Below are 26,681 nucleotides of genomic sequence, written 5' to 3' on the forward strand. Positions count from 1 at the left end.
GGCCGCGGCCCGTCGAATGACTCCGTGCAACGTGTTGGTGGCAGCGGCGGCGGCTGCGGCTCTTCCGGGCGCCGCAGCTTCCTGCCGAGCACCGCGCAGCCGCCTCCGCCGCGGAAGCCCCGGGTGCAGGCCTCGGCGCCGGTGCGGGACCCGGGCTGAGCCGCGCGCGCCCCGCGGGGCCCCGGCCGCCCGACCGCACGATGCGCGCCGCGCCGCCGCCCGCGCCGCTCCTGCCGCTGCTGCTGCTGCTCGCGCTCCTGGCCGCGCCCGCCGCCCGCGCCCGCAGAGCCGAGTCCGCCTTGGCGCCGCCGCCCGAGCCCGAGCGCCGACCGCGGCCGTCGCCCGGCCCCGGGCCCGGGAACGCCACCCGCACGGGGTCCGGGGCGCCGGCGGGCGGCGGCGGCGGCGGCGGCTCCAACAGCAGCGGCGACGCCCTGGTGACCCGCATCTCCAGCCTGCTCCGCGACCTGCCCACCCTGAAGGCGGCCGTGATAGTGGCGTGCGCCTTCACCGCGCTGCTCATCGCCTGCCTGCTGCTGCGCGTCTTCAGGTGGGTCCGGCCGCCCCCGTCCTTCCCCCGCGGGCCGACCTGCCCCGCCAGCGGTCGCCGCGCGCCCGCCGCACCTGCGCGCACAGATGCTCCGGGCCCTGTCCTGCAGGAGCGCGCTCTGTCCGGTTTCCCCCCCGGACACGGTTCAGAAATGTTCGCCTCCTTCAGCGGCAGCTGTCACAGATGCTGGCTGCCTTTGAACTCTCTGCGAATGTTTAACGCTAACAGGAGCGCTAAGGATTCTGATAATTTCGCATTTTTTTACACGGAATTTAGTTTTGTACCCATTTCACAGATGGGGGAAAAGTCTCCAGAGAGGCAGGGTGGTTTATCCAAGTAGACTCAGTGGTGGCGGTAGAATTGAATCCAGGTCCCGTCTGCCTTTAACCTTACCCACCTTTATCCTTCCCTCCTTTGCTTCCCAGGCTCCTTAATGCCCCACCTGCCTTTTCCCTTTTCCTTCATTGTGCTACCCAAAAAAGCAGTGTCTAGGGCTCAGGGATGTGCCCAGGACATGTGCTGGAGGTGTGCTTTGCACCGGGGATTGGAACTGGACTCTAGGGTGCATGGCGACCTTGGTGGTCTCAGGGACTTTCTGTTGGGGCATGTAAATGTCTCTCCTATGCTCCTGCCGACAGAGCTTGCCCCAGTGAAGACGCACAGGGCCATGAGGGGTCCTGAAGAGGCTTTTGTCGGCTGCTCAAGTTCAGGGAGAAAGTGTCTGGGAAATGAGGAAGGGAGTCGTGGGTCCCTGGAGTAGAGATGAAAAAAGCTACCTGGAATGCAAGGAGGTCATTTCCCCCAAATGCCTGGAAAATCCTGTTTTTGCAGGAAATGAACCAAATAAATGTGTCCTGTTGCTCAGGCGGGCCGCTGGGAAATCTGGGTGTGTGTGTCTGTTATTCACTGCCCACCGGCCCGTTCCAAGTGTACACAGTGTGCTTTACTGTTTGATCAGCTGTTGGAGGTTTGGGGCCAGGGTCTGGCTCTCCCCGGGGGAGCATTTTCAACACAGGAGCGGAAACCAGACCTGGAAAGGCAGGGTCAGGAGTTATCTGTTGAGGTTTGCTATTGCTGTGTGACTCTGAGTCAAAGTGTTTCCTTGTGGGTCTGTAGGATTAAATGCCAGAGATCTTGAGAAAATGGAGAAGGGGGGGCGTGTTTTCACATCCACCTCCCCCATCCTCTGCCCTGGCACAGCCCACGTTGTTCTTCACCATGCTGATGCCCTTGATGTACTGGGGCATTGACTTCCTGCCCACCCCCCCATCCTTTCCACTGCCCTCACTCCTCTGCTTCCAAATTTCAGTGGTTCCCTGTGTAGCTGTTACTGGGTGTGGCATTCAAGGCTCTTACAAACTGGGCCCAGCCCATTTGGTGGCCATCAGCCAGCCCTCCTGAGCCTCCTCTCTGTCACTTGCTTGTTTCTTTATGCTCCATGGTGTTGGTCTGTGCTTTCCTAGCCCTGGGCCAGTTTCTGCTGCACACCTGCCATGACGGCCCCAAGGCCCAGCTCCCAGGCTCCCTCCTCTGTGTGGTTTTCTGGACATCCGAGTGAGGCCATCACTTCCTTTTCTGGCCCACCGCAGCCCTAGCCTTGTGCATCTTCTGTACAACCCTTCTCATGCCATGCTGGGTGGCTGGGTTTAGTGCCAAGCTCCTATACTCAGTGCACAGGCCTGACAGCAGGGATGTTCAGTCCCTCCTAGGGTCTCAGTGTCCCCCGCCGGCCTGGCATTCAGTGGAGGTACCTTAGTCCTTTACTGACCTCCCGATTGTTCAGCTGGAGTGAGCCTTGATGCCTAGAGCAGCTCTGAGCATGGAGGTTTGAAACATTTTGCTCAAAATAGGCCTCCAAGTCTACAAGGCAGTGTACTTTTTAAGAAGGCATTTGAACTATTTTGCTGGTCTGCTCCTTATTACCCAGGGGTGGGGAAGAAAAGCAAGCAGCATGGGGCCAGATGTGAGCTGCGTGTTGGGGCGGGAGGAGAGCGGATACTCAAGCCTCGTTGGAGGGTTTGCGCAGTGTTGGAAGAAGGTTCTGGTTTCATAGAAGCTGGTCATGTGTGTGATCTGCTGCTTCTTCCAGGGCCGGTGTTCTCGCTGGGGTGAGTTTGCAGGTGGGCTGCGGTCACCCTGGTCTCTGAGGCAGACGGGAACTTACAGCGTTTGACAGCTGGGACGGGCTTGATGGTACGCAGTCCCCATGGGCTCCTTTGCAGAGGAGAAAGTTACATTCCAGGGAGCAGAATGAGTTATCCACCAGATTCTCGAACATGCTGTAAATCCACGGCTGAGGCAGGGCAGGTGGCCCATCTTGCTGGTGGTCTGTACCGTGGCCTTTCCCCCCTCCACAGTCCTCAGCAGGCTCAGCCCATCAGGCCTCCCAACCACCTGCTGCTCTGGCTGGGTGTCCTGCTTCCGTGTAGTCCCTGAGTCCTGGCCATTCCACCCTGCCAGTGACACTGAGGCTGTTCCGCCTGGGCCCATGTCCCTCCCCCATGGGAGCCCCCTCACTTGCCGGAGCTTCTGCTCGGCTGACTCCCTACTAAGTCTTAGCAATGTCCTTCATGTCCGCTGCTGTTCCTGCTGCCAGTCTCGTCCCTGCCCCTGTCCATCCTCCCTCTCTGGTCTTGTCCTTCCTCTGCCCACCTGTGTCCCCCCGCACAAGCTCGTCAGTGTGCGGATGATGCTGGCTCTTCGAACAGGGGCCCCGCCTCCCTCTTGAACCCCTGTGTCAGCTTCTGCCTATTGCCCCCTCCTCGCTGGACTTCCGGGGGTTCTCCAGGTCCTGGGGGCCTGGGACCTGCATGCTCTGCCCCACTCTGACCCTCTGCCTGGAGTCCCCTCCGCCATCCTGACTCCACGGCTGCCTCCTTGCTCTCTGCTCTCCTCTGCTCCCTCTGAGAAGCCTCCCCAGCCGGGGCCCTCCAGAGCTCCCAGAGCACGCTGGGGCTTTCAAGTTCCTGCATGGGCTCGAGACAGGAGACAGTCACTGAACGTGTCCCTCTGCTTTCCAGCATGGGGTGCTCCCAGGAGCAGAGCTGGATCTTGGTCATGTGTGTCTCTCTAGCACCGGGTAGCCTCCAAGCCCATGCTGGCATCTGTTGAAGATATTTTTTAGCAAAGGAGTATGGAATGCCTAAGTATTTTATGCTACTGATACTCCTCAAAAAGCCCTCTGTGACTCCATGCACGGCTGTTGCCGGAAGCCTGCGAAGTAGGAATTCATTTGGATGGTGACCCTCTGTGGTGATCCTTAGCAACACAGACCAGGGAGAAAGAGCTTAGTCAGGTTACTGCTTATAAAGCAGCAACTCTAGCCCAATTGTCTATTTTCCCTAGAGCCACCTCGCCAGACAACAGAAAAGGTGTGGATCCAAGGAAACTGTTAAAACTAAAAACACGGAAACTTTGTGCAGTGGCGGCATCGTAGCCAATGAGGGTTATCCAAGGGGTGATTATTGCTAATTGAAAACTAAAAATACAGAATATATACAGTCATGAAAAATATGTATACCTTTAATGAAGCAATTCCATCCCCAAGGTACACACTTTTTTCACTGTGATACATCTTCCTTCTTCCAGTTTTATTAATTAGAAGAGGAAGCAAAGGTGCGTGGGCAGCAAAGTTCAGAGCAGTTGTTTGGTATTGAAAATATTGGGTCTTGGTTAATAATTTATGGGAAGTATGGAATACTGTTTAACTGTTAAAATGATGACGCTGGGGGTGCCTGGGTGGCTCAGTCTGTTGGATGTCTGCCTCTTGATCTCAGCTCAGGTCTTGATCTCAGGGTTGGGAATTCAAGCCCTGCCCTGGACTCCATGCTCAGCATGGAGTCTGCTTAAAAAAAAAAAAAATTAGATCAATGACTACATTGATCTAATACTGTACATTATTGAGTGGAACGGGTTACACAACAGCATGCATGGTATGATTTCATTTAAATAATAAATTACACATATAACGAATATGCAAAGAAATCTATGCCTGTGTGCACGTTTGTGGGTGACGGTGATTATTATTTTTCAGATGATGTTTTTACATGATCTGAATTTCTTGACAGTGGACACTACTGCTCTCCCTGTCTGTACAGTCAGCCCCTGGCTGTGTCTTTGGCTCTGTCTTCCTGAGGACCTGTGTGAGTGTCTGGGGTATACATCTACAAGTGGGAATTTTGGATCCCAAGCCACTCATACTTGATTTTCTTGAGTTTGTACCAGTTCTCCCTCCTGCTGGTAGTGCCTGAGGGTCCCCCCTCACAGATGGAGGATCCTTAGTACCACCTGACTTTCTCACTGTTTCGGGCAGATGGGTGTAATTTGGTCATTCATTTTTTTTTTTTTTTGGCATTTTCCAAGTTTCTGCTGAGATGGAGCATCCCCCCATCCAATACTTACTAATCAAGTAGATCCCTCCGTCTGCAGAATCAATGATACCTTTTTCATGTATCTGAATCATTAAGGAACACTGTTTTGGGACCGGAGACAAATTTGGGAGGAGGGAAAGGCGGCTTGCGCGCCTGCACCCTCCACGTGTGCATGCGCATGTGTGCGCGTGCACGTGTTCGTGCGTGTGCATGTGCGCGGGTGCGCATGCGATTCTGGGCGCGTTTCTGCACAGCTAACAGTGGGGCTGTTCCCCCGGGTCTGTTACCTGGTATGTTTCTGAAAGCTGGAAGGGAATCGACAAGGACGCTGTGTCTAGGAAGCAGAAAACTGCAATTCCTCCAATTTTTTGATGTTTAGAACTATCTGGTGGGTTGCGTGGCATCAGAGACTCTGAGGTCTCACCTTGCTCTTTGAGATCTGGGAGGAGTCTGACCTCACTCTCCAGGGTCCTCTGAACAGGGTGGAGACCAGGCAGGGAACCCATCCCCTCCACCATGACACTCCTTTCCCCGTGGATTCTCCACTGCGGAGGCCACATTTCTCAGGTCTCTGCTGGCTGCTTTCCCAGCCACTTCTTATTTCAAAAGCTTTGTACAGTCCTCTTATGTGGAAGGAGGGTTGTGGTGCTTCCTGGGGCATGCGGAGAAAGATGAGCTCTAGGTGGTCTGACACTGCCCAGCAGTCACACTTGCATCCATGGCAGAGGTGCGCACCCCTGTGACTTGAGGACGTCAGGACCCCAACAGCTCAGTCACCTTCCTAAGCCAGCTCTTGGCAGAGGAACGAAGACTTTCCTGCTTACCCTGGATTCCCCAAATTTCCCATCGCCTGTGTGTTTACATTTATAATAAGAACAAATGTTATTTAAGAGAAAACATAGAAGCTTGATACTTTCGGGATTTGGGGAGACTTACTGTTTGACGTGGTTTTAGTTATTGCTCGTTAGTAGGAGAATATTATTGTAACAAACCAGAGCCTTAGGCAGAGCGAGGTTAGCAAGGGAAGTCCCTTTTTATGAGTTTGAGAGAGACTGGGGAGCTTGTTAGTGTCAGGTCATTTTTTCATGGTCTGACCAAGGTTTCGAATTGGGGGAAAAGATATAGAAGTGAAACATATTTATCCTAATTTTTAATTTTTTAGTGGATTTTTTTTTTTTCCTTTTTCGGTTTCATTGAGTTAAAGCAGGCATACAGCACTGTGCTTGTGGAGGGCAGACAGCTTCGTGGTTCAACTTACATTTATTGTGAAATGCACGATAAGTTTAGCGAACTTGTCATCTCACCGACATACCCAACAGAAAAAGGGAAAAAAATTTTTTTTTTTTATGATGAGAACTTTTGGGATCTACTGGTTTAAGCAGCTCCTGGGTACACGGTCCCGCAGTGTTCGCTGCGGTGGTCATGTTTACAACGCACTCCCCATATGTATTTGTCTTACAAGGGCAAGTTTGTACCTTTTGGCCACTTTCATATGGTCAGCCCCCCGCCAGCCTTTAATTTTATATATGACATTGAAGAAAGAGTGTTAAATAAATCTAAGGCAGTAAAAATGCAGATTTTTTTTTTTTTTTAAACGAGGGTAGAGTTTATGTTTGGTTCTGTTTTCCATGAAGTTAAAAAAACAGTCACAGCACATGGGAAACGTAAGTTCCCTCAAGTTGTTCTCCTCCAGGGAGGAATTTTGCTCCCTTGGGGTCATTTGGCAAGTGTCTGGATATGTAATTTTTTAAAAAAAGATTTTATTCTTATTAGAGAGAGAGGGAGAGCGAGAACAAGTGGGGATGGGGAGGGGCAGAGGGAGAGGGAGAAGCAGGCTCCCCGCCGAGCAAGGAGCCCCATGTGGGGCTCGGTCCCAGGACCCTGGGATCATGACCTGAGCGGAAGGCAGATGCCACCCAGGCACCCCCGGAGATATTTTTGATTGTCATGACTTGCGGAAAGGGATGCTGTTGGCATCCAGAATTTAGAACCCAAGGATGCTGCGGCCCGCCCTACAGTACACCGGACAGCCCCGTAACAGAGAACAGTGAGCCTGAGACATCAGGAGTGCCGGTGCCTCCTGGGAGCCTGGGCTGCAAGGCTGTTGGTCATCCGAAGTGAGCAGTTTACTGAGCTTTTCTGGGCCTTCAGTGTCCAGCACTAATTGCCATATATGCCGCCTGTGGGGGTGTTTAGGATGACATGGAGTCAACTGAGCCCCTGGTTCCCCTTTAAACAGCTAAGTGTCTTATTGTATTTCAAAATATGGTTCTGAAAACAGAACTAATTTATACCCAACGTTTTGGCCTTGCTTCTGCCTGTAAATGAGCATACAGCCATATGGCCAAAATAATCAGGCAGGTGCGTCTGCCTCTGGGCTGCTCTCAAAGGTAATTGGTGACTTCTTAACCTGTGTGAGCCTCCCTGGACACGCAGGACACGGAGTGGAGGAGGTGCCTCATGGCTGCACTTATTAATGTGCCTGGGAGGACCCAGCACACCTGCCCCTGATTTCTTCTATCAGTTTGGGAAGGGAGAAAAATGCCTCTTTAATTTAACCCTGAGCCCTCTGCCTTTGACGGCTTTACCTGTAAACTCTCATGCCTGCGCATGCCTTGGTTTCGGGGGCTTTACAAAAGCAGATCCTTCTTGGCACACAAGGGGTGGGGGTCCCCAGTGTTAGTGTCTGCACAGCATGCTTCCAGACTTAAGCAGAGAAGGCTTCAGGGGTTGTGCTGGTATTTTAGTCTTATGGCTGATGGCTTTGGTTCTAACTCTTTGCAGAGGGAATTTCTGGGACTGTGAATTTAGACGCATGTTGTCATGGTTTCACTTAAAAAAATGTGTGCTTAATCTAAGGGTGATCTGCCAGGAACCCGGACTTGGTATTTATTTTCCCAGGGGGCGCAGGAAGGGGGGAAATCCATGCTCACTGGCAAGTTCGGAGCAGAGGAGAGGCCGTGGCATGGAGAGCTCCCCTGACCTCCCTCCCTCTACCCCATTGTACAGATGAAGAAACTGAGGCCCAGGACAGGGCGGGGGAGGGTTTGTTGAGGTCATCCAGTGAGTTTGTAGGAAAAGCAGAACTTAAGCACAGTTGTCTTTTTTTTTTTTTTTTTAAAGATTTTTATTTATTTATTATTTGACAGAGAGACAGCGAGAGAGGAAGCATAAGCAGGGGGAGTGGGAGACAGAGAAGCAGGCTCCCTGCCATCAGGGAGCCCCACGTGAAGCTCGATCCCAGGACCCTGGAATCATGACCTGAGCCAAAGGCAGATGCTAAGCGACTGAGCCACCCAGGCGTCCCATGCACAAGTGTTCTGTTGCTCAGCTCAGTCCTTTCTGGGCCTCCAGGCGGGGGTGGGCTGGGTTTTGGTTTGTTCCAGCTGGGTCTCCCCGGCAGAGGTCAAGGACCCATGAGAAAACACGGTTGACAGGATCAAGCTTTCTTCCCAGTGTATTTTCTGAGACCCACTGTGAGCCTAGGGGGAACTGTGCTGTGGGGAACACACCAGAGCCTGTTCAATCTGGGAGACGGGATAGTGCCCTTGGGTGACTCTACTGGGTAGAGAAGAAAGACTCCAATTCAGCTGGGGAATGATGGATCAAAAGTAAGACTTGCACACAAAGGCATAAATTGCAAAAGGATGGCACGGGGGCTTTGGTGGGGGACAGAACAGTCTGGCAAGGAAAATGGGGAGGTGGAGGATTAGGGCTTGGTGTGGGGTGGGATGAAGAGGCCCTTCCAGGACCAAATGGCTGAGCAGGGTTTGCTGTGGGGAGGGTTGGAGCAAGGGATCACTTGGAAATCGTGGTGATGATAACAGCAGCCACTGATGTTAATTAACCTCTACCGTGCACCATGCTCTGTACTAAACGTTTTCTATGTGTTTCCTCATTCCTGTGAGCGGTGTGCTGCCAGAGTCCCCACTTTACAGATGAGTAAATCAAGGCACGTGCAGCTGGGGAAAGGCCGGAGTCTGGGTTTGGAGCCAGCATTCCCCTCCCTTCCGTTGTCGCAGGTGGATTTTGGAAGACATGGTTCTAGCTGGAGGACATGGGGAATTGTGGTGGGTCAGAGGAGTGGAGGAGGGAATCACAGTGCTGCTTAGGACTGCCGGCCCTGCTAGGGGCTTAATACTTTATCACTTTGCTGAGTGAGTGTGTGAGTCATGATGTGGCTATCGTGGGGACTCAGGATGGTTGTGGAGACCTGTGGAAGGTGCTGGAAGGACTGGTAGGGACGCCTGGAGGCTTGAGTGAATGAAGAGGAGGAGGGAGAGGAGAGTGTCGGGGACACTGAAGGGCCTGGAGAAGGGTGGCAGAGGGACGGGAGCGGTCAGCCAGGGGAGAATGGGAGGAAGAAGGTGGTGTCCAGTGAAACTTGCTCACAGAAATTCCAGCCACACATCTGGACATCTGGGCTTGGGGTGGAGAGGTTGGGAGCCTCTGTGGGAAGTGACTGTCCCTGAGTTGGGGATGTTGGCAGTGAGGAGTGACATTCCCAGGCCTCCTCTACCATGTGGCAGGGACAGGTGGATGCCGAAAAGGCTATTCATGACATGTGTCCCAAGGCATGGTGACCTCAGAGGTTCCAAGCTGTAGTTGGGTCCGCTGGGTCCATCAGAAGTGTCCCTCTTGGTCATCTTGCCACTGCCCTTGAACCAAGGGAGCTGCCTCTGGAGGCCGCCTTCCTTGCCTTATGCCCCGCTTGCCTCATCCGGCACGTCGTAGGAAAACGAGGAGGACCCAGCCCTTGGCAAACACAGCTGGGGAGCTGGAGGAACGGGTCTTGGTGTATTTGCCGTTGCCATACTGCGTGCGACTCCTCCGACAGGTTAAAGCTGGGCTGTGCTTATGTTGTCTCGGAAGAGTGAAAGTCAGATCTGACCCTCAGGGATTTACAGAGGGGGAGAGAAACAAGTGTGGGGAGCAGGTGCAGGCCAGAAGCTGCAGCATGAACGGGAGCCCTAAGGCTTGTAATGGAGCTCCCCGGGGTTATGCGTATTCAGATGAACTGTGAGCGCCCCCAGGGTACGGTGTGCCCCCCGCCCTGTTGTGTGCTGGATGCGGGCATTGGGCTCGGTCAGAAATGACGGCACTCTCTTAACCCCACGGGGATAGGGCCCAAGAAGGGGGGGACGCAGCCAGGTTGTCTAAGTAGTGACTGGTACCCTCCATCAAATGAGCTGCTGGCGAGCGGGTGTGAGGAAGTGTATGGGTTGAACGTGTCCATCACTCCATCCGTCTAGGCTCCTGAGTTTTGATTGGGTCGTTTGCTGTCCCTCAGGCTAAGCATCACATTCATGGCCACGGCCAGGAGATGGTTAGGGGTTTGCAAACTGGTCGTCCCTGGATGCGTGTTTTGTTTTGTGTTGCTCGGATGCGCACAGTGTTTTTAACAATGGAAAGGGTCGAGAACACTTAAAAATCGGAAGTCTCTGCATCAAAAATGTAGGTCTGCTTTTCTGGATGGATGGGACTACCTGGAGACCCAGGGCCCATGTTCGTGTGACAGGCACGGGCGGGCATCTGCCTCGGCTGGGGCGGAGAGCACCAGTCCTCGTGTCTCTGGCTGGGAGACAGAGCATTGGTCACCATCTGCCATCCTGTTTGTTCTTATGTTTCTGTCATCCCAGACCTGCTTCACTGGTTTCCATTGCCTGGGCCGGGGGCTTGGGGGTATTGGAATTTCTGACCTGGTGCCTTGAGTCACGGTGCTTGACCTGGAGCTGGGTGCTGGGACGTCGGAGGAGCCCCACATGGTGGGGAGGGTGTGGTACGAGCACAGGGGTGAGGTGTGGAGGGACTTCGGGTGCTTCTGGAAGGCTCTTGCTGTGCTCAGGAGGGCTGGACGGGAGCTGCGTTGGAGCGGGGCCCCTGGAGACCTTGAAGCTTGTGCTGCACGGGAGGAAAAGCTGTGTCTCCAGGAGCCCGTCGGGAGCAGTGCAAGGTCAGGTTCATACGGCTCTTTCCCTCTTTCGGGGGCTTGTTTGAACTGCTGTAAAAGGAAGGTGTTGGGTGGAGCCTGCTGCAGGGCCCAAGGCAGGGCAGGAAGGAAGGCTGTCTTGGTGGGAGGCAGTGGAGTCCTCACTGCTCGAACTCGGGCCCAAGTCCAAGTCGTTGCCCATTCTCCAGGGTCCGCCCTGTTGTCCCTGCCTCTCCCGTTCCTGCTCCCCTGCAGGGACACCGGGAGGTGGCTTTTGGGATTGAGGTCCTTCTTTCTCCAAGTTTACTTAGTTTTCTAGGGAAGGCTCACTTGCATCTTATGCTCTGAGAACGCAGGTGCAGCAGGTTCAGGGTCAGAGTGGGGAGGGCCTCTGACCCCAGCGCAGAAGCCCCAGCGGGCATTAAGGCTTCGGGGTGGCTGCGGGGCGTCTCGGCCACCTGCTGACAGCTGCTTGACTTGGTCCCTCCTCCTTTTGTTCTCATTTGCTTTATGAATTTTTCTAAATGTCAAAGGTGACACGTCATCTTTGTGACAAGTAGTGTGGTTTGGGGCGCCTGGGTGGCTCAGTCGGTTAAGCCGCTGCCTTTGGCTCAGGTCAGGTCATGATCCCTGGGTCCTGGGGTTGAGTCCCACATCGGGCTCCTTACTCGGTGGGGAGCCTCTTCCTCTGCCTCGCCGGCACTCTGCCTGCTTGTGTGCGCTCGCTTGCTCTTTCTCGGACAAATAAATAAGTAAATAAATAAAATTAAAACAAAACAAAACGAAAAACCCAAAAAACCAAAAAAAGCCAAGTAGTGTGGTTTTGGCAGCGTGCTGGTCCTTGAGCTATGGAACTACTTTATTTTTTTATTATTTTACTTTTTTACAAATAGACACATATTTTTCGTTTTTATTTATTTTTTAAAGACTATTTGACAGAGGCAGAGAGCAGGAGTGCACAAGCAGACGGAGTGGGAGACGCAGACTCCCCGCAGAGCAGGGAGCCGGATGCGGGGCTCGATCCCAGGACCCCAGGATCATGACCTGAGCCGAAGGCAGAGGCTTCACGGATGAGCCGCCCAGGCGCCCCCTAAGGAACTACTTTAAAGGGATTAAAAATGAAGTCAGCTAGGCTGGGGGGAAAGTCCGGCTGCTGGATTTGGCTCCTAGAGTCACCTGCGGGGGCGACAGTGCTGGCTCTGGGCCGGGCAGAGGGGCCCCTGGGCCAGCTCCAGGAAAGAGCCGGCCTGACACGTGCCTGCTGCATTTAAAAACGTTATCTTAATTACTGACTTCAAATCTTACTTCCTTGTTTGTTCATTTTAAAAATAGGTTGTATATTCACATGGTTCGGAATTCCAGAGGAGCCAAAGTGTATGTTGAGAATAATATTGCCTCTTGCCCCCTGGCCACTGCGCCTCCTTTTCTGGGTGCTGTCGGCTTCCTGTGACTCTGCAGAGATTTTAACAGTGTAGAAATGAACATAACGTATGCACATACACATTTAAATATATACATAGCTTTCCCTATTTTTAATATCAACTTTGTAAGATAGAATTCCCACGTCATACAATTCACCCATTTAAAGTGTCTGATTCATGGTTTTTAGTGTTTGTGGAGTTGTGCACAATCTCTTCATTCCATTTTATTTTATTTTATTATTTAGAAATTTTTTCTAAAAAGATTTTTACTTATTTGACAGAGGGAGAGAGCACACAAGCAGGGGGAGCAGCGTGCAAAGGGAGAAGCAGGCTCCTCACTGAGCAAGGAACCCAACCCGGAACTCGATCCCAGGACCCCGGGATCCTGACCTGAGCTGAAGGCAGCTGCTTAACTGACTGAGCCACTCGGGCGCCCCCTCCCCAGTCAATTTTAGAAGGTTTTCATCACCTCAGAAAGAAACTCCAAGCCCGTCAGCAGAACCCCATTTCCCTCCCAACCCCCAGGCTTGGGTAAACACTCAGTTGGGATCCATTTCCCTTCATACTCCTCTTTTCCAGAATTTTCCTGGCTCTTCTTTTTACCCTTTAAAAAATTTTTCCTTCTCTGAGCTTTGGGATCAACTTGTCTAGATTCCCCCACAAAAAATCTGCCAGTATTTTATTGGATTTAATTAAATTGGTAGATTCATTTGGGAGCCTTGACATCAGTATGGAGGTTGAAGCTTTCTTGTCAGAAGCACGGCGTGCCTTCTTTTCGTTTACACAGTCTTCCGTTGGTTGCTTTTGGCGGGGGCAGGAGACAGCTGACCACCAAGAGCCCTCGCAGTTGGACTTCTAGCTGCCTGAGAGTGCCCACTCTGAGGGTGTGGGGACACCGGGTGTCCCAGCTGAGTCTCCTGCTCTCTTGTTGGAGGTTCTGGAATGTGCTGGACCTAGATTTGTGGGTCAGGTCACTCAGTGCTTCTGGCTTTCGTTTCTTTGATTCAATGATGCCTCGCTGGCTGGAGGCTCCAGTAAGACCATGGGTGTGATGCCTGGCACTGAGCGTGCCCATCGTGGTGGCTGCCATCACTGTCACCCCAGTGGAGCGATGATGCAAGAGGGCCACACGGGTTTGAGAGTCACATGTAGATGGTGGCCCATAGTGGGAGCAGTGCCCATGAATGGAGACCACAGGAGAAGAAACGGGGACACCTGACTTGGGTGTCCTGGGAAGGCTCATTGGGGAAATGGGAAAGCTGTGGCCCCATGGGGTGGTTGGGGCAGGGAGGCACCCTGGGGATCCGTCACTGGCACCCCAACTGCACCAGGCAAGTGGTAGAAATGGATATGCCTAGAGGCACATAATGAAGGAATTGCAGAGCTGAGGTCCGAACCCCATGTCTGGATGTCTGGACGCTACCTCAGTTTGTGGATATGAACGCTGCACCCCCCAACCCTTAAGGGTTTGTTTGGTTGTGTTCCTCTTGGTGGGGGAGGGCTAGGGCGAAAGACAACCCCCCCCACCCCCGCAAAGCTGGCCTGCTTAGCTCCAAAGCTCTGCTCCTGTCCCTTGTGTTTGCACCGGCGGCGCTCATTGGGAAACCTGCTTCTGACCAGCTGCTGAAAGGGCCTTTGAGTAAACAAATCCTCTGGCTATAGGATTACATTTCAGAGTACAAGAATCTTGAACGTCTCCTCTGTCCTGTTAGAAATGTGTGTTTTGGCTCCCGTGGAAGGATCCTTTGTCTTTCAGAACTTCTCTGGTCTTGCCTGTTCCTGTGAAACACAATGCAAACTTTTACTTAAAACCACCATTTGCTGTCCCTTCGTTGAGGCCACCTGCTTTAAAGGGACCTTGTTCCGGGAAGAAGAAACCATGTCAAGGGCCATGCTGGGGGCCAGGCTTCTTTCATTCCTGAATCTCCTTCTTTAGATGGAAGCTCCGGGCCCCACAGTTTTGGGGAGCTGCTCTCCTGCCCAGTCCCCTTCCCCACCCTGCCCCACTTCCAGTCCTGCGTATGTCTGGGTTATGAACTCAGGTCTGATTCTACACCTGGGCTCTAGAACCAAAGATTTGCCTTCTCAACTACGGAGAAGCTGCGTGTCCTCTGTGTAAATAGCTTAGTTGGCACCAGCAAGAGCTCAATTATTATGAACTAGTATTAATTTAAAAAGACAGGTTAGAGTGTCCACACGCAGAGAGGACAGAGCAGGACTGGGCGAGGTGATTTAGACTAGAGAGATGTCCATTTTCTGTTCTCTGGGGCAGGGTGGCCCTGTTCCCCAGCCCCAGGACCGTTCGAGGGTGCAGGAAAGGCTCATGGGCTGTTCAGAGGTTTCCCCACTGCTGAGCTGTACGCGGCTGCAGAAGGAGGGGTCGCCTTCTTCTCTGCTGAGGGCAGCACATTGTCCCATGTCAGGCAGTGATCGCCCACCCACCTGCCCGCCTGGGAGGGCGCTCGTCCGGGGAGGCTCTGCCGAGGAGTCTGAGTCTCTTTACCTTCTCTCAGGTCCCCGTGTCCCTCTTAACATGTCCGACAGTGGACAGTGACATGGCTCCTGTTTGTGAAGTTTTTGTGTCTCAGAGAGTCGATCATTTGAAATGTAATTTCTTCAGCTCATTAGGTCAAAACTGGCATTTAAAGCATGTATGAGGCCTTGCTAATGGCCTTTCACACTAGTCAGGGTTCTCTAGTGAAACAGGACCAAGAAGATAGAAAGATAGATGGAGACACACACACACACACACACACACACACACACACACGGAATGTATGTCGATATATAACCTGTGAATTATGTTATTACTACATTAATTAATCATTTGCATTAATACAATCGATAGATTAAAACACATTTTTTGAGTAATTGGCTCACGAGATGATGGAGGCTGACAGGTTCCAGGATCTGCCAGGTGAATGTGCAAACTAGAGGCCCAAGAGCTTATGATGGCGTAAGTTCCCATCCCAAGGCTGGCAGGCCTGAGACCCAAGAATAGTTAATGTTTCAGTTTAAGTCTAAAGGTAGGGAAGAAACAAAAAACAACGTCCCAAGTCAAAGGCAGTCGGGCAGGAGGAAGTCTCTTACTTGTGGGAGGATCAGTCTTTATTTTCTGGGCAGGACTTCAGCTGATTGGACGAGGCCCACCACACTGAGGAGGGCAGTCTGCTTTACTTAGTCCGCCAATTTGAATGTTAGTCTCATCCAGAATTACCCTCACAGACACACCCAGAAATAATGTTGATGAAATGTCTAGACACCCCGTGGCCCAGTCAAGTTGACATATTATTACATACATACAATTAACCGTTATACCTCTGATGTAATCTTGGGGTATAAAATTCTTTTCTGAGATCATGTGGTTGGAATGGTTGGCATCAAAGCAAGTAGGCACGACATTCTAGAGCCTGGCGGTATCTCCCAGCTTGTCCCTTGGGTAACTGTTTAAGGGACCTGTTTTAAATTAAACAGGTTAATTTTCTCATGACAATACTCTAAACAATCAGGAAGAAGGAAGGTGATTTTTTGGGTAATAATGATCCTGAGAAACAGTTACCAATAGCCCTGCGACTCCTTAGCCTGAAACCATTTCGGGGTGTCTCTTTGGGCGTCCACATGGGGCTTCCTCAAGCCCTCAGGTCACGGGACGGTCCTTTTCTACCAGAGAACCCTGAGGAGCAGGTATTATGGATTACCAAAGGTGCTTTGTGCCAAAGACACAGATACACATGCAGATAAATATATGTATTTTCTCATGTAAACGACACTTTTCATGCTTTTGGTAGAGCACACTAGGTAAGACAACAATTTGCTGTAGCAGAGAAATTATGAAAAACCTGAAAGTGAGCCTCTCTCCTTTCATCATTGTACAAACTGACCGAAGATTTCTGTGCGCTGGGGACCGAGAGATCGTGTGTGTGTCTTGGACCTGGTCCTCACCTGGGAGCAGCTTACCGTCTGCAGGAGCATAGGATCCTTCAGGGCCCCATTGATGATTTTTTTGGGGGGTGGGTAGGAGGGGCTTGGTTTCTTATAGTATCAGCTATACTCAAAAAGGAGGAGGGACAGCATAGACTACGAGGCATTTGGGAAAACGTTCAAGATCGTGGAGAAATAAATGCAAAGAGCGTTGGTAGTCATGATAATGGTATTATTCCCAGCGGCGTCATAAACTTTCAGCCAGGCCCAGATGAATATTATATCCTACGTGCAGTGTGACTAATGCTGGAGACTGAAGGCCTTGTCTTAGCACTTTCCCTGTGGCCCACAGTGACCCTTTACCATCCCGGAGGTAGACGCTTAGCGTTATAACTCACTGTCCTCATAAATCCTCATGGTGGAAACAGTATCGGCTTGTTTTTACAAGTCCTTGTCGTCTGAGAGAGGCTGTGGCACTTCTCTTTATTATTATCACTAACAGTAATTTCTGCTGAGAGCCTCCTGTGTGTAGGTTCCTTATACACACCGTCTCATTTAATCCTCTCTTGCCTGGGAGGGACAAATACGGTCCTTATCCTGTTGTATTTAGGAGGACGTGGAGGCTTTGGGATCGCTGGCTTGCCTGTGATCACAGAGGTTGAGGGTACCCGAGCCCCACCCCGATCCCACCTGGGTGGCCCATGGGTGCTGCTCTCGATGCCACCTGTGCTGGGAGCAGTGATGCGAGGATACAGCGGGGGCAGGTTAGGGGTGAGGGAGCAAGGGGGCGAGAGGACAGGTGTGTCACGCCCGTGCAGACGCTGTGCTGGATCCTGTCTTCCGTGAGCGTTTCAATCTTCTGCTCATCGCAGATGTTCTTTGCATGTTTTACCCTTTAAAAAAAATACCGCACTGGGGTCTTATTTCTCTCGATGACTGGGCTTTGCAGTGCTCAGGGCAGGCAGGATCCTCTCCCGTTTGTGGCTGAGGACCCGGAGGGCTAGCGTTGTCAGAAGTCGGTAGAGGACGGGGCAGGGATATTCGCCGGGGCTTCTGGGAGCCGGGCGGGAGGTGGCAGCGTGACTTACCTGTGGGGGTCCTAGCGTTCTCAGCAACGTGCCTGTCTTCTTCCAGGTCGGGAAAGAGGTTGAAGAAGACCCGCAAGTACGACATCATCACTACTCCCGCCGAGCGCGTGGAGATGGCTCCGCTGAACGAGGAGGACGACGAGGACGAGGACTCCACAGTATTTGACATCAAATACAGGTATGGGCTGGGGACAGCAGCTCCCCCCAGGGCTCTCGGGGCTTGGGGTGGCAGGGCGGTTCACCTTGGAAAACAACGCGAGGCCAGGTGTGGCGTCCACGTGTCCTTGTTCTTTGGTGGCGTGTCTTGACTTCGGGATGTTCTGCTACGGAGGGAACCGCTTGGATCCCTTCTGAGAACGCACGGCCCCCAGAAAGCCAGCAGAGGGAGGACTCCGGAGCAGCGGTTACTCCCACATCCCCCCGATGCGGACGCAGGAGAAGCGTGGTCTGCGTGAAGGGCTGAACGTCAGACAGCGGGATTGTCCCGCACTGCCGGGGCGGGGGGCCGTGTCCGAGCAGCCGCAGACGCCACACGGGGTGCACACAAAAGGGCACTTCTCTTTCAGCCTCACCAACACTCCTAACTGAGAGCATGGGGTGGGGTGGGGGTTACTCCTTGGGTGGAATTTGCCGATGAGCTCCAGAGGCCGGGGTGTGACCTGAAGGCGGCCCCGTGGGAAAGTCAGAAGGCCTTTGTGACTTTAGGGCTGTAGTTTGGTTTTTGGATCCTTTTGGATGGTCCCTCGGATCACTGTAAGGCTGGGGAAAGCGTTGTTTAGAGATGAGGACTTAAAGCCTCAGAGAAGAGGAAGCTGTTTGCCCAAAGTTCCAGTTATTACCAGCAAAAGGGAGCCACAGGTCTGGGCTGGACCCCACCCTGAGCCCTCCCTGCCAGAGTTCTCCAGAGAAACAGAACCAACAGAAAGATTTATTTTCAAGGTCTAAGTCTGACGGTCTAAGAACCAGGGGAGTCAGTGGTGTGCGTCACGGTCCTGGTGTAGGAGACGACCAGCGTCCCAGCTTGAAAAGTCCGCGAGGAGAGTGACTTCCCTCCTACCCCACCCCCATCAGAGAGGGCAATCTGCTTCACTTGGCCTACTGCCAAAATTGTCACTCTCCCCCAGAAACGCCTTCCCAGACACACCCAGGACAGCGTTTGACCAAATATCTGGGCACGCTGTGACTCGGTCAAGGTGACACGTAAGCTTCTCCATCCTTGAGAAGGCAAGTCTCCCCCACCTCTCCTGACTAGTTCTTTATCAGCACAGCCCTGGCCATTCTTGGCCCTTCTGTATAAATCACTTGTCAGAATCAACAAAACCAAGTTTGGGGTTTTGACTCCGTGTATCAGCTTAAGGGGAATCAACCCCTTTATGAGAACCCTTCCAATCTATGAATGTGGGTCGACTTTCCATTTATTTAGCTATTTAAAAAAATGTCTTTCAGTACTTTCAAAAATTTCTCCATAAATGTTCTATAAGTTTTTGTTAGTTATATTCCCAGATATATTAGATATATCCCCCAATATATATATATTTATTATATATCTGCAAGTGTAAATTTATATGTGTATATTTTTAACCTAAAAATACTGTTTTAGCATCATGTCTGAAAAAATGGCTGCGTGATCATGTTTATACACATACTACTATTAGAGTTTGTTAATGAATCACACCTCAATCTTACTAAGAACACGTAAATGTTAAAACGTGGATTGCTTATTGTAGATAGCTGAGCAAACCATTAGCTATAATTTGCACGTTCATGTTAGGCAAGTAGCCCCCTTGGAGTAGAATCAGAACAATTGGTGAAATTCATCCGTACAACGGCGTAACACACACGAGAAAGTTAGTGATTGTGCTGGTTTTATTGCTTAGCCATTTTATGTGTCTCACATCAAATGCACAGAAATAAAACATAATGTGAAGAAAACTATGTCCTCATTTTGAGTCACCATGAAAAATATCTGCTGCGTCCTACAGGCTGGGGAGTATTATACCATGGGGAGCCCTTGAGAATCTTACATGAGTCAATGTACTGTTTTGATTCCGAGACACTAAATAAAATCCCATCCGTATTTAGTGACTGAACCCACGGTGGAAGCCACAGACCTCACGAGACAGGAAAAGACCGTACCAGAGAAATACAATAGTCAGCCTGTCCAGATGTCCTATCTTTAGACTCGTACTTTGGCGTGAGGTGGAGAAGGGGGCCCTTTTGGGGTACGCGGATACACGTGTTACTCTGGTCCGAAGACCACTGGGTTGACATTGTGTCTGGTGTTGTTGGAAAGAAGGTACATATTGAAACCACTGTCAGATTAAGAAAATTCCACAGCTCGTCTTAGTTCTTCAGACACTGGAGCAGGCACCTTTCCTGGGCTGACGGTTTGTGCTGTATGGATGCTGGTACTCTGGTAGAAATTTTCAGATACGCTGTGTAAGGTGGCAGAAGCCGTCACACCATCATTCAGTCTCCAGTACTCATTTATTTCTTAACTGGAAGTTTGTACCTTTGGGGCGTCTTCACCCAAGTCCCCCCCCCCCCACTCTCTGCCCCGGGTAGTTACCAATCTGACCCTTTTCTGTGAGGTTTTTTTTTTTTTTTTTTTGAGATTCCTTACATGAGTAAGGTCATGTGGTACTAGTCTTTCACTGTCCGGCTTATTTCACTTAGTGTAATGGCCTAAAGGTCCATCCCTATTGTTGAAAATGGCAGGATTCCTTCTGTTTTATGCCCAATAATATTCCATTGTGTGTGTATATCCCATTTTCTTGGGTCTGTTCATCTGCCAACGGACGCTTTGATGTTCGCCATGTCTTGGCCACGGTCGAGCCATAATGCCGTGGTGAAGGCAGGGAGGCGGTGATCTCTTCAACCTAGTGATTTTGTTTCTAGAAGCAAATGATTACGTTGAACCACCTGTCAGTGTTCCCCAGGTGAATGGGCACTCGTCCTCCATCTCGCACAGCAGTAGCACGGAGCCCCTCAACGCACGGTAATTTTTATTTTTATTTGTTTATTTATTTTAAAGATTTTATTTATCCATTTGAGAGACGGAGCGTGAGCAGGGGCAGAGGCAGAGGGAGAAGCAGATGCCCCACCGAGCAGGGAGCCCAGCGTGGGGCTCCATCTCAGGACCCCGGGATAATGACCCGAGTGGAAGACAGATGCTTAACCGACTGAGCCACCCAGGGACCCTGCATGGTAGTTTTTCATACAGGCATTACTTTAAGCCCCTCAGGCACGCTGATGTCTCCAGAGGTTTTAGCAGCAGTGCAGACAGCAATGGGCTCAAGAGCTGAGAGCTGTTCGCGACCAGGAAGGGCAGGGGGTGGGGGGAGACGAACTTGGCGACATGTCCCTTTCCAGGGCTGAGGGATGGCAGGAGAGCTGCTCCCTGAGCAGAGAAGGCAGAGGGGTCTGGGGGCTCTGCCTCCCTTCCTTAAGCTTCCTTTGGGTGTGTTTCCAGTGTCTTCCATCGAGTATTTTAGAAAATCGAGTATTTAGCTCTTATTTTCAGCGTACTTTTCTGGTGTCAGCCTTTCGGCTGCCCGCCACAGGCTTTCCTTACTGCCGGGCGCCCCCCGGCCTCCGTGTCTGTTCAACTTCAAGTAGCTCCTGGTGGACTTTTCCGTTGTTTGTGGGTTGAAATGCTATCAGGATGCGAGTGAATTTGGAGTCGGGTCACGAGATGCAAGACTGCTCCAGTCCTCAGGCCCAAAGGCGACTGACTATTTAGGAAGACGGAACAACAGCTCTCTTGAGTACAAGTGTAACGTATGCTGTGGACAGTACAGCTAAGAGAAAGGAAAAATATAATTGCCTGTAATCTCACTGCTTAACGGTAACCACTAGAGTGTGTATGAGTACATATCTGTGAATATTCTTTTCTTTCTTGTTCTTTCTCAATAGAAGTAGGACTGTGTAACACATGCTGCTTTGGAATCGTTTTCCACCTGAATGACGCAGTCCGAACAACTTTATAGGTCAATAAGTTTGAAAGAACGAGAGTTTTAAGATCCGTTTTATGTTTGGTTTAGTGTTTTGGGGAACTTCCTTGTCCGCACCTGACAATCCGTTCCCGGGCACTTTGTCTTTCCTCTTTAGACGTCGCTCAGCTAAATATCGGGGTTCCCTCTGGGGAACGATGTGGCTGAATTGGGACCCTGGGTTGCGTTTTGAGTGAACACAGAGAGGAAAGCTGTATTCTGGGCGTCAGGGCAGTGAGGTGGTAACTCGCTAAGTTCATACTGTGGCGAGGGCATTTCTTTGATAACACTTTGTGACTTAGAGCCTGGACGCATCAGCCAGGCAGGAGATGGGGGGAAGGTGGGCAGGGCGAGGCGTCTGTGCAGAGTCCCCTTTTTAGGGCTCTGATGCAGCTGGGGTGCTCTAATCCGTGAGGTAAGACCTCTGCGCTTTAGGGCCCGATGTGGTGGGGGCTGGGGGGGGGAGGGCAACAGAGTCCGTAGAAATGAATTTCTAGCTCTGTCCTTAAAAAGGCTAATTAGAGGAAAGCAATGATGGCTTCGCGGATTACAGGGAACCGTGGGATTTTGGAACGACTCCGTATTTCACAAAGCTTTCTGAGTCCCGGGTGTTTGTGCTTTGAGCTGGGCTGGCCCAGTGTGCGGCTGTGGTTGGTGTTTGGGTGTCTGTGCACACCCACTTTATTACGGGAGACTTCCGTGATCCCCTCTAGGCGTTTCCCCAACAGGAGGCCCGTGTCCGTTCGTGGGCAGTACCGGGGGCTGTCACACCGGCAGCCTGAAGGTAGGCTGCTGGGAGCCCGGGAGCCACGGTATTCCCCCCCACCCTGTGTCCCGGCCCTGTCCCTCTGCCTCTCAGGTTCAGACGGGCTGTGGCCTCTGGGAATATACCGTCACGCATTCTAGAAATGCCTGCCTCCCGCCCTCTCCGGGGTAGAGCTTCCTGTGGGACTCTCATGAGAGAGGCCTGGCCTCTTGTCTTTGGAACAAGGGTGTTGGGTGGCTGTTTGCAGCAGGAGGTGAGAAAACAGATTGACTCGCTTGTCCTAGATGTGGCCCCAGGGCTCATAGTCCCCAGGGACACCCTGTGGCGGCTGCTGAGTGCACTGGGCACAGCGACTTCTGAAAGGCTGGGCTCAGAAGGCCCTTCTGCCTGTCCCGTGCTTCCTCGTCTTCTGGAAAGAAGGTTCTAGAGTAAGAAACAAAGCTGTTGGGAGCACCAACCTGTGGACAGACGCGGAGGCAATGGGCATTGTGAGCTTCTGAGGCCCGGAAGGAGTCGTTGACGGGCAGGGCCCCGCTCCCCGGAGATGCTGGAGTAGCCCACGTGCCCCTGAAACGGTAGGAGGGTCCTCCCCGGAGCCCTGGGGATGAAGCTTACCCGCCCTCCTCCTTACAGGGCGCCGAGCTTGTGTGTGTGCAATGGGCATGTCGTGAGACCTTTTTATTTCCCTGAGAAGTATCGGCCATGCGGGGTCCGTTCTCGATAAGGTATCGTGCACCTGAAAACTCTCTGAGTTTCGTGTCCATGAGGGGAGAACCTACACAGACGGGAATTTGCGTGGGAATGAAAATTTACCACTGGGTGAATGCAACTTACTCAGGTTCCCGCCTACACACACACACACACACACACACACACGCAGAGTTTATAGAGCTACAGAAGAATCAGGCAAAAAGGAAAGAAAACCCAAAAAACAAAACCCAGCACAAATAATCATAAAAACGCTTTTGTAAAAGCTAGCCATGTCATCCCGTGCGTCCTTTGTGTTCCGTGTCCTGGGATGAAGGCCACAGGAGTGCTGACAGGCAGTGGCGAGCCTCACGTCCGTCTGTCTCACACGCACTCGCAGACAGGGCCTCGCTTCCTCCCTCCCTCCCTCGGCTTCTGTGTTCTTTATTCCTGGGGCCCGCGTGCCCTTTTCCCGAGGCGTCCTTCACCACTGCATGGAGAGGTCAGCTGCCAGGGCGCTGGACAGGTGCAGAGACAGGTGCTTCCGTGGCTTTGTGCTGACAGACAAAGCATGGGGCAGCGACAGGTTGGGACACGTCCCTCTCCTTCTCTGCGATGGTTATGACCCAGTGTCGCTGGATAGGACATTTGGAGATTTGAAAGGAATAAGCACAGAGCGTGGAACCTAGATGTGTCTTCTCCTCTCAGGGAACTTCCAAGGGGGGAGACGGGGAAGGCTCAGCGTGGAGACAATTTCAGGTTTATCTTCATGACAACAGGAGTGTCGTTAGCAGTTTGGCTATTCTGGGGGGGGGTGGGGAGAACGAGGCTCGAGAGTCCTTTCAGAAATCTCTGCCTACGCTCTCACTGAGGGCGGAAGGCTGAGCCTGACCTGCCTCCCGGAGCTCGGAGCTCGTGCAGAGACGGAGACAGCCAGGAGCATGGACACTTACCAGGCAGCCTGAGAACCGCAGGGGAGGAAAGTGGAGTGCTGTGGACAGCCAGGAGGGGTGGCTCTCCTGGGCAGGAAGCTCTTCCCAAAGGAGGTGAAGCCCATGACTGGTTTGAAAGGAAGCGCCCCAAAGTCGGTGAAGGGGCAGGGAGGGGGGAGGGCGTTGTAGGGGGAGTTGATGGCTTGTGCGAGTTTGAGTGATTAGAGGGAGAACCAGGTGGCCTGTGGCTGTGAGCCTCTGCCCACCCCCCAGAGCCCTTCTGAGGAGAACCTCAAAGCTGCATGAGCTTGGGGAGGCAGCAAGAGGAAATGAGGAGACCTAGGGTCCGTGTCCGTGGTCCCCTGAAACTTCCTGAGTCATAGTGTCACCAGAGCGTCTGAAGCCAGCCGGACTGCTCAGACTGGCCATGGGGCTCCCTTCCTCTAGAGAGGTGGAAGGAGCTGGTGCCCCCCGGGGGCGATTGCACGAGCCCAGATCGAGCGGAAGCTCTGTTTTCCCCATTTGTGCCGAGCGTGGTGATTCATGGGGGTCCGCCGTGTCCTCCCTGTTCCACGCCACCCTTCGTGTGTGTTTATTCTGTAGAAGCACACGGGTGTGCACAACTGCCCGGGGGAATGGGCGCCGTAGAGGTCGTGGCGGAGGACCCTGGGACATGTTCCTGTAGCATCGCCAAGTGGTGCTGCCACTAGATCAGCAATGTCGACATGCCCATTCTTGGTTTGGTCTTTGAGAGCTTTGAAAGCTCTCTGTCCCCAGGCCCCCTGCCCGCCGTCCTCAACATGGAGCCTGCAGGGGATGCAGCCGGACTGGTGGGGGTAGGGGGTGGGCAGGCCAGGTTTGAACACTTGAGGTCTGGCAGTCTGCATCTGTAGAGTGGGGGCAGTGCCTGGGCTCCGTGGATGTCAGTCGGCGGGGGTGAGCCCCCCACTCCCGAGCCCGGCGGAAGGAGCACATGGGAAACCCACCCCACACAGGACACGGCTGGGGTGGTTGTCTTTCTCGTCCTCTGGTCTTTTGAGGAGGACACCCTAGCGGCCAATTGGAGGATGCCCCTATGTATTTGGGTTTTTTCCTTGAAAGGAGTTTTTACTTGGATGTCATTTCAAACTTAAAAAAAGTTGCGAAAACAAAAATAGTATACTCTTCCCCCAGATTTTCCTGGTTTAACATTTTGCCTCATTTGCCTGATGGCCCTGTGTTTGTGCCCACGGATTGTTTTTGTTTTTGTTTTCTGAACTCTTTGAGGGTAAGCTACATGTATCATGTCCCTTTCCAGCAAGTACTTTGGTGTATATTTCCTAAAAATACAATGTTCGTGTCCTTTAGAAAGTAGTTGCCTGATAATGATAATATTTGTATTGGGGGATCATGTAACATCTTGAAAAGAAGTTCATTACTTTATAACTCTGTTAAGTCCCCACTGTTTTTGCATGTGTGATTTTGTGATGCCTGTGAGCAAAGATGAAGACAGGACAGCGATGGCTCTGACCTCGCGGATTTTCTCTCCTTTCCTGAGTCTCTTTGGATGATGTCTTGAATGGATTTAGTTTTCAAACTTTCTTGCGCTCACTGCACAAATGTTCCTTGTAACACCCGCGTTGCCCGGTACCATGTGCTTGGTGCTGGGGGTTTAAAGATGAGTGAGCTCAGACAAGGGTTTTGCCTTCAAGGAGCTCCCAGCCTAAGCTAGAGCCGGATGTGAATCAGATAATGACATAAACCAGGGATCTGCAAACTCTGGTCCGTGGGTCCAATCTGGCTGTCAGCCTGCTTTTGTATGGCCCAGAATGATTTTCACATTTTTAGTGGTTGCCCTGGTGTCGGAAGCAGGGATACAAGGCCAAAAGAAGCTGTGTACTAGGGAGTCTGCCTGGGGACCTGGGATCCTGAGATCCTGAGATCCTGAGATCCTGGGACCTGAAAGGAAAGGAGGAGTTACTTTCCAGACAGTATGTTCAAAGGTCCTGTGGTTGGCAAATATGGCCTGCAGGATGGAGGCTGTTAGGGTCAGAATCGATGCAGGTTTCTGCCGAGGGCACTGACTGGTTCTCCCTTTTCTTTCAGGTAAAATCTGTTTGCAGCATGTTGGCATCCTGTGGATCAGTCAGCTGCCGCCTGGGGTGTGAAGCATCCGGAAACTGTCTCTTCTGAGGTGTTGAGACCGAAACAAACATTGTTGATGAAACTCTGGCACCGCTGCGTGTGTCCAGCGTCGGTTCAGATTGTCACCACAGCAGAGTCGCCTCTACCACCTTCTGGACGCCCCTTTAAAATCTCACCCTTTCCTCCTCAAGAGGGCTTTTGCCTTGCTCAGGGGCAGGCGTAGAAACATTTTGACTTAAAAAAAAAAATTTAAGGTAACTGTTGACAAAAGTAAAGGGTAAAGATCAGAAGTTAACAGGAACCCGAAAACGCAAAAGCCTGAAGGATACTCAGCTTATAATCTCTGACATTCTGCTCTCCTGGATCTACAACATTCAGACATCTGCCCTTTTGGTGATCTTTTGGGTTTGGTCAGATTCTGGCCTGCTTTTGGCGATGGCTGTGCGAAAATTCAGAGTTGAAATGTTGAGAGCTAGGCAGCCCTAGCAGAAGTACAACTGGTGTTTCTGGCTCCTTTTCTTCCGTTTTTTTTTTTAAAGGGGTTCAGGGGAATCAGGCATACCTAATTCGCAAAGAATTTTGAGTATCGGGAAAAACCTGCCCATATGCGCGTATACAGGTGTGTGCATGGGAGTGTGTGTGCGTGTGTGTGTGTGTGTGTGTGTGTGCATGTAGAATCATTTCTCCTTTTCTGGTGGTGGTTGGGGGGGATGACACAGTACAAGGCAGCCTTTGGTTAGGAATGTCCTCTGTGTGTTTCTCTGCCCTGTTCTACACTGTCGCTCTTGGAAATGGAATTTTAAAAAATCACTGTGGTGATTCAGATGAACGGGTATCGGGTTGGCTCGAAAAGGCACGGCGTCCGGGATGGGTTTGGGGTCCGGGCCAGATGGAGTGGAAA

The 26,681-nt window shown here is 51.9% G+C and overlaps 1 protein-coding gene and 1 pseudogene across 1 annotated transcript; both read left to right on the forward strand.

The window, feature by feature from the left end:
* On the forward strand, positions 1-26,281 carry FAM174B (family with sequence similarity 174 member B). The gene is made up of 3 exons (XM_032842346.1): positions 1-550; positions 17,326-17,457; positions 25,742-26,281. The coding sequence occupies exons 1-3, from the start codon at positions 201-203 to the stop codon at positions 25,743-25,745; spliced, it is 486 nt and encodes a 161-aa protein (XP_032698237.1). The 5' UTR covers positions 1-200; the 3' UTR covers positions 25,746-26,281.
* On the forward strand, positions 3,961-4,081 carry LOC116857909 (annotated as a pseudogene).
* Positions 26,282-26,681: the final 400 nt, after the last annotated feature.

This window comes from Lontra canadensis, unplaced genomic scaffold (assembly GCF_010015895.1).
Source record: "Lontra canadensis isolate GAN:19392208 unplaced genomic scaffold, GSC_riverotter_1.0 scaffold128, whole genome shotgun sequence".
NCBI classification, from domain to species: Eukaryota; Metazoa; Chordata; class Mammalia; order Carnivora; family Mustelidae; genus Lontra; species Lontra canadensis.

Coding starts and splice junctions, on each gene's coding strand:
- FAM174B (XM_032842346.1), top strand. CDS start 201: ATGCGCGCCGCGCCGCCGCCCGCGCCGCTCCTGCCGCTGCTGCTGCTG. Junction 551..17,325: donor CTGCTGCTGCGCGTCTTCAG/GTGGGTCCGGCC, acceptor GTCTTCTTCCAG/GTCGGGAAAGAGGTTGAAGA.